Here is an 8,209-nt window from a genome sequence, read left to right as displayed (position 1 = left end):
AGAAATATTTACGTTGTGAGACGTGGGCTGCAATTTATCTTCATAAGTATCCATTTCTCAATTGTGCACATACATCAGTTTGTTTCATCATTGTTTTTCACACCATATATTTTAATATTTTACATCAAACATTTTTTAAATGAAAAAAAAAAAAAAAAACGGGCTGTAGAATGAAACAATTAATACATGACTCATTTTAATGTTTGTTTTTTTCTGATAATTAATGCAAAATAATTCGTAACAATATAAATGTTGCTTATAGACAGATAATGATTTATGCTGCAGAAAACATAAACCTTGATTAAAAACACACATGAATGCAAACACTGATCTTTTAATTAATGCAAACCTATTATAATTATGTTAAATTGTACAGTTACAGTTATAAATTATGTTATCAAATAAAGTTAATAAAAGAGACTGCATCTCGTTTGACAGTCAGAAACCTTATTATCTTATAGATAACAGTCAGAACAAAATCAGCACTCAGAAAATGTAAAGTATTGCATATTTGAGTGGTTTGTGTTTGAAAGAAGAAATGCCTGTGAAATATTAAATATTACATAAAATAAGCATATTTAACATAAAATATGGTACTTTCAGGGCTAAATAAATAATAAAAAACACCAAAAACCACAAAAAATGCATAAATCTTTAGATTTTATTTTATTGAAGACGGTAATATGACATTTATTGAAAAAACAAATGGGATCACAGCTGAGACCTTCGAAGGACAAATTAAGGGCCGCTATCTAAAGGATGCTTGAGTGTTAAAATAAATGTAATGAACAAATAAAATTAATTACATCTAATTAATTTCAATATTTTGATGTTTTTAATATCACAGCTGCAGTGACTGCTAGAATCTGGAAGTGCTTCTCTCATTACTGCAGAACAGTATTAGAGTACCATCAGCATAAAGACACAAGTCTCTCAGAGATTTCAGACAAAGGAATATTGAATGCAACTTCTACAGGGATATAGAAATGTATAGAAAAATATGAGGTGGCAAGGATGGCCTTTTATCTCACACTCGAGGTTAAAGACTCACCAGTATGTGACAGTGACGTGACATACAGCCAAGTATAGTGACCCATACTCAGAATTTGTGCTCTGCATTTAACCCATCCAAAGTGCACACACACAGCAGTGCACACACAGCAGTGAACACACACACACACACACAGACAAAAAAAGTGATGTCTATTTTCCAAATACACCTGTCCTCTCAACCTCCCCACAATCATAAACACCAGAGTAATATGTCATAGTTATACTGTAATGTTACTCTTAATATTTTAACATTATTGCATGTACAATACTACAAAAGGTTTGAAGAATGATAATGATAAACTAGTTCAGTATTGTGAATCATGTGAGTAGAGTGCATTTTGATTAGTTTCTTAGCTTGTGCTTGTGCTGACAAGTTAAAATCTCTATAGTGCAGATCCTGGTGTGTAGAAAAAGTAGAGCTCATACAAACACACTCCAACACTAAAACTTAAACACAGTCTCAGAGATCATTCATGTTCTTCTCTCTCTGCAGGCTGTATAACTGCAGTATTGGAGAGGAAGGCTGTGCTGCTCTGATTTCAGCTCTGAGATCAAACTCCTCACACCTGACAGAACTGGATCTGAGTGGTAATAAACCAGGAGACTCAGGAGTGAAGCTGCTCTCTGCTCTACTGGAGGATCCACACTGTAAACTGGAGAAACTATGGTGAGTGTTATTATATTACTGAGCACAACAAACTGTGTGAAAATACTGCCAAACAAAAACATTTCATGTTAAAGGGATAGTTCACCCAAAAATTAAAACTCTGTCATCACTTTACTTTTCTTCAAGGCATTTCAAAACATTATGACTTTATTTGTGGAAAAATATTTCTGAAGATATTTTGAGAAATGTTTGTGTCCACTCAATGGAAAGCAATGGTGCACAAACTTTGGTTGCCAACAATATTCAAATTATAAATGTTTTGTTTTTCACAGGAGAAAGAAGCTCATACAGGTTAGGAATAACATTGAGGGAAGAAAATTATATATACAGTACAGACCAAAAGTTTGGACACACCTTCTCATTCAAAGAGTTTTCTTTATTTTCATGACTATGAAAATTGTAGATTCACACTGAAGGCCTCAAAACTATGAATTAACACATGTGGAATTATATACATAACAAAAAAATGTGGAACAACTGAAAATATGTCATATTGTAGGTTCTTCAAAGTAGCCACCTTTTGCTTTGATTACTGCTTTGCACACTCTTGGCATTCTCTTGATGAGCTTCAAGAGGTAGTCACCTGAAATGGTCTTCCAACAGTCTTGAAGGAGTTCCCCGAGAGATGCTTAGCACTTGTTGGCCCTTTTGCCTTCAGTCTGCGGTCCAGCTCACCCCTAAACCATCTCGATTGGGTTCAGGTCCGGTGACTGTGGAGGCCAGGTCATCTGGTGCAGCACCCCATCACTCTCCTTCTTGGTCAAATAGCCCTTGATGCCTTCAGTGTGACTCTACAATTTTCATAGTCATGAAAATAAAGAAAACTCTTTGAATGAGAAGGTGTGTCCAAACATACAGATAATTACAAAAATGACTGATTGACCATCTTTCTCTAATCCATAAATAACAGATTTACATGTACTCATTGCAATATTTTGTTGGAGCCTTGTATAAAACCAGCACTGTAGTGTTTTTCTACATACTGTAGCACCAAGTCTTGAACATTTTACTCTGTTTGAGGAGTATTTATATAAGAGGAACAGCATTAATAAATGCTACTTTTTCTGCTGTCTGGTCTGAACCTCTCACTCTTAGATTCATCTTTGAGCAACTGATGTTATGTATTTATTATCTCTGAATTGGATACTTATTGTTTAATTATGTAGTTAGCATAAAACATTCTTACTTGACAAATAAAACATTATATTTGGTTTATTCTGATCTCTTCTGAACTCATCATGACTAGTAGATCATGTGGAGGCTGATGTTTCCTCAAATCTATGTCCAGGACAGAACAGACTAAAGGCTCATGGATGAATGGAGCAGCAGGAACATCATCAGAGACCTTTTGATTTCTGTCTAGCACTGACTTAGCAAGTTGTGCTGAAGTGACTAACAAACTACATTTTTGTTCTGAGCAAGCAGTAGATGAGTGATTTAAAGATATAAGTTACCCTTCTTTTGAAGGTATAAGTTAACCTTGTAGTGAATCTGTTCAGTTCAGACCGGAGAGTTTGTAAAAGTGAGATCCATGACCTCCGGTCGGTGTGAGACTCAGATGTGACAACGGGTCCCTGATGAATCAATAACTGAAAGTATCCACCTTATCCTTCAACGCAGAAGTAAGCGATGGGTGAGACTTCTAGTTCATTAGCTGCAATAAGGAAATGAGAATTACAAAGCGCAGTAAACGGTAAAACTGTTTGCACTACAGACCAGTGTGTTCATAATTAAGATAATACATTAAAATAATATGGCAAGACACACCAATTTGTAATATCAAGCAGCAGAACAAGCTGTTTTGTACAGTTAAAAATAGCTGGAAGGAACTGAGACCAGAAGTAAGAGCCATAAGACTTACAAATTAATAGGATGTCCAGAATAATAAAATACCTCAATTAATTTTAAGCAATATTTGTGATTAGTTACTAATTAGAAACACATTCTACATTTAATAATCGCTTGAAAATTAGAGTCAGATTAAACATAGAGCTACAATAATATTTAAACTCAATCCAAATTAAGTGAACTGAACCTCAAGTAAAATATATGTCATAGTTATACTAAAAAGTTACTCTTATTTTAACACTATCACCTATATAATATTATAAACTAGTTCAGCATCACAATCATGAATCATGTGGGTAGAGTTCATTTAAAATAATGATTTAGCTGCTGGCAAGTTAAAATCTCTATAGCAGTGATCCTGGTTTATAGAAAAAGTAGAGCTCATACAAACACACTCACAAACACACTCCAACACTAAAACTTAAACACAGTCTCAGAGATCATTCATGTTCTTCTCTCTCTGCAGGCTGATTAACTGCAGTGTTGGAGAGGAAGGCTGTGCTGCTCTGATTTCAGCTCTGAGATCAAACCCCTCACACCTGACAGAACTGGGTCTGAGCTGGAATAAACCGGGAGACTCAGGGGTGAAGCTGCTCTCTGCTCTACTGGAGGATCCACACTGTAAACTGGAGAAACTATGGTGAGTGTTATTATATTATTGAGCACAACAAACTGTGTGAAAATACTGCCAAACAAAAACATTTCATGTTAAAGGGATAGTTCACCCAAAAATGATTCCATCACTTTACTTTTTTTCAACGCATTTCAAAACAGGACGCCTTTTTTTCTGGAAAATATGTCTGAAGATATTTTGAGAAATGTTTGTGTCCACTCAATGGAAAGCAATGGTGCACAAAACTTTGGTTGCCAACAAATTTCAAAATATCATGTTTTGTTTCACAGGAGAAAGAAGCTCATACAGGTTAGAAACAACATGGAGGGAAGAAAATTATGACAATTTAAATTTTAGGGTGATCGATTAATTTAAACATCAAAATGTAAATGATAAAATACAATGATTATACTGAATGTGCCCAAAAATTATAAATTTACATTAATTAATTGGCAGCTTCACATATAAAGTATTCTCTCGCGCTCTCTCTCTCTTTATATGTATATGTATGTGTATATATATATATATATATATATATATATATATAATATATATATATATATACATATACATGCTGCTTATAGAATTACAGTGTAATGAAAATTGTCCTTTAAATTAAAAGTAGAAAACTGGCAGCACATTTGCCTGTAGTTTACTGCAATTTTACAGCTCTTTGAAGACTTTACATTGTTACTGTAATACACTAAATTAAACATACAGATAAATTACAAAAATGACAGATTGACTAGTTCAGTATAACAATCATGAATCATGTGGGTAGAGTGCATTTAACCTCAATGTTTTAGCTGCTGGCAAGTTAAAATCTCTATAGCACTGATCCTGGTGTATAGAAAAAGTAGAGCTCATACAAACACACACAAACACACTCCAACACTAAAACTTAAACACCGTCTCAGAGATCATTCATGTTCTTCTCTCTCTGCAGGCTGATTAACTGCAGTATTGGAGAGGAAGGCTGTGCTGCTCTGATTTCAGCTCTGAGATCAAACTCCTCACACCCGACAGAACTGGATCTGAGTGGTAATAAACCAGGAGACTCAGGAGTGAAGCTGCTCTCTGCTCTACTGCAGGATCCACAATGTAAACTGAAGAAACTACTGTAAGTTACTGAGTCAATGCTTTCATTTATCATCTTGTATTAAAGCAGATCTTAGTGTATTTTATCTTTCTATTTATTGTACAGTATTTGACAGTGGAAACTCCACGAGCTCCAAACAACTGAATCAAAACAACACGTCTTGAACAAGACTGTCACCTGGACATTAACCCCCTGGGGTCGAAGCATCAGTGCGGTCTGTCTCGTATTTTCTTGATGACCGCGAACAGAACTAAAAATACTTTGATCATTTTTGATCATACAGATAAGAATAAGGTATTGTTTTAAACTGGACATGGTGTACTTTTATATTACCGGTGCTGTCTGTCAGGTATTTTATAGATGGATTGTGTATAAATGTTATGTTTAAATATAACATTTTAATATAGAAATATTTAATGATTGCAAAAATGAAATAAGATACTTTTTGTAATGTGGTGTTTGGGTTTTGTTTCATGTTCTTGTTTTCATGTCTCTTATTTTGTAGTTTGTTTCTTCCTGTGTGTCATACTTCCCTTGCCCTCATGTATCTCTGCCTTGTGGATGTATCATGTTCTGATTGGTTTATTGTCTTGTCATGTGATTATCAGTTTGCTCATTAGTTTGTTCATGTCATGTGACCCTCATTGTCTGTTATAAGTACTCATGTTTTTGCCACTGTCCCTTGTCATGTATTAATGTTGTAACCTGCTGTCGGTGAGTCTACTCTGTTCATGCCTCGTCAAATCAAGTCTGTTCAAGTCAAGTCTTTGTTTATTGTTTGTTTATTGTTTGGATTTTGGATCACTCTGTAAATAAACTGCACTTGGGTTCTCACAACGGTTCGCCTTCATTGGACTCGTTACACTTTTTTAAATATGAAACTACAACTGCCAGTAGGTGGCAGCAAGTGACTGTTTAATGAGTGAGTTGAATCAACTGAGTCGTTGAAAAATCTGATTCATTTAACTTCGCAAACGATTCAGCGGTTTTGCTGTTTGTTCTCATTTCTTTCTGATGGAGCAAAAACTGACTTTTGTGTCTGAAAATCAGGGAATCTTCCAATAATTCGTTTTTTTTTTTTTTTTTTTTATATATAGGGCTTGGGCGCCGCGTTGCATTCTGGGACGTGGCGGTCCTGCTGGCAGCCTCTCGAATGTAAACAAACAGCAATTCGAACGAGAAGAAGCAGAGTTGGGAGAAAGAGAAAAGATGGTAAAATCGCGAAAAGGTTGTGGGATTTAAAGGGATACACAAAATAGGGATGTCAGGGACCGGTATGTGCACAAAATCGGCAACATTAACGGTTTGGATCCATATGAAATTCCCAACAAATAGTGGAGTACCGACGGAGACTTGTTGCCGCACATTTGCATTACAGATATCTTCGGCTACCTTGTTTGTTTTGTGAGCGCCTACACTTCAGAACAGTTCCGAAGCTACAAGTCATTGGAGTCTCATGTACAGTTCACAAATGGATATGTTCAGGAGTTGCAGATCATAAAACCGGCAAACAGTATACGTTACAGTAATCTGGACAAAGGTAAGCTGCGCTACACCTAGCTGCTAGTTTGGTAAACGTTAGTGCTAACAACCATTCACACATGTAATTACTTTTAACAAAAGTGTAGTTAGAAGCTGTCAACCCTCCCGTTTTTATCCGGGATTCTCACGTATTTGAGCTCTTTTCCCGCTGTCTTCCCGTTTTAGTATTTTCCTGTAAAATATCCCGTAAGCCCTTCGATCCGACCTGTCAGTCTCTGTACTGTTGTCCTGTTGCTACCCCTTGCCCTTCCAGCGAAACATGTTTTCAAAGCATCGTTTGCTTACTTGAGAGCAACCTTAAGGCCAATTTATACTTCTGCGTGATGTTGGGCTTTTTAAGATAGCGTGGTTGTTGTGAGAGCACGATTTCACGCCAATCTGTAACTAAAATCACGTTAGACCTAGCTTCACAAATCGCTTAACGTTAGTTAATGCAGCAGTTTTGTAGTACGACTTTTTGCTGTCAGCAGAGGGATAGCAACAAAAAGATGAATGTTGAAATTTCCCATATTTTGGATGAGTAATCCGAGAAATTTCCCTTATTTTCAATGATAACTTGAGCTATATAAATTAATATTCAGATGTTATGGTCTCCGTGGTCGCGCCTCCAAGCAGGAAAGCGTTGTAAAGTTAATCCATTCTCATTTTATTTTCCCCATGGCGATTATGTGTTGCGCTATTACACCCCACAATACAGCAACGGTTTACCATGGTTGAAATAGATTTTTAATTAATCAAATTAAGACACACGGATGAGAGGGAGTATGTCTAAACACTGCACAGTAGTCCGAGTATCAGTAAAGGAGGCTGTCAACGTGGTGGCAACGCCAAGTAATGATGTCACGACGCCCAAGCCCTATTGAAATCTGAAAAATGGCACTTATTTCATAATAATTGTCCTCTGCTTCTGTTGATTCTTAACATGTTTATTTCTACTACATTTGATCTCTTTCTCTTCATTAAACAGACAGATTATGAATGGCTTAACCATAATGAGGCAGAGCCTTTGTTGCTTTGGCACACAGTCTGATCTATAGCTAACTATCAAAATCTGTGTAGCAAAGCTGCTCAACACACTGCAGTGCGAGGAGAATGTATTGTAGTGAAGCACTGACCTCTATCAATTTATGTGAACATAGAGTCTTAATTTTGTGTTCAACTACACTGTGTTTTAGACAAAGGAGGAACTTAAATAATATGACAGATATGAAGAGTTTTATTTATTTTTTATTTTTTTTAATTATATATATATATTTTATTAATAGAGCACTTTCTAGAAATTCATGAAATCATATGTTATCCAACTGGGATAGGACTATTTGTTCATCAAAATGCTTGTTTCAGTGATTGAATTTAGTGAAATGTGAATTTGACGTCATGTTTTGAA

General features: G+C 35.7%; 1 protein-coding gene across 1 annotated transcript in view; it reads left to right on the top strand.

Annotated features, from left to right (window-relative positions):
- LOC113100013 (NLR family CARD domain-containing protein 3-like) overlaps positions 1–6,041 on the top strand; it is a 37,790-nt gene extending 31,749 nt beyond the window's left edge. The window contains exon 6 of the mRNA XM_026264890.1: positions 5,386–6,041. Coding sequence (XP_026120675.1) covers positions 5,386–5,392 — 7 coding nt within the window. The 3' untranslated portion in view covers positions 5,393–6,041. The remainder of the gene's footprint in view (positions 1–5,385) is intronic.
- The last annotated feature ends 2,168 nt before the right edge of the window (positions 6,042–8,209 follow it).

The sequence above is a fragment of the Carassius auratus genome, unplaced genomic scaffold, assembly GCF_003368295.1.
Source record: "Carassius auratus strain Wakin unplaced genomic scaffold, ASM336829v1 scaf_tig00217103, whole genome shotgun sequence".
Classification (NCBI taxonomy): domain Eukaryota; kingdom Metazoa; phylum Chordata; class Actinopteri; order Cypriniformes; family Cyprinidae; genus Carassius; species Carassius auratus.
The sequence above is the reverse complement of the archived record's forward strand: the minus strand, read 5'-3'. Positions and strand labels throughout refer to the sequence as shown.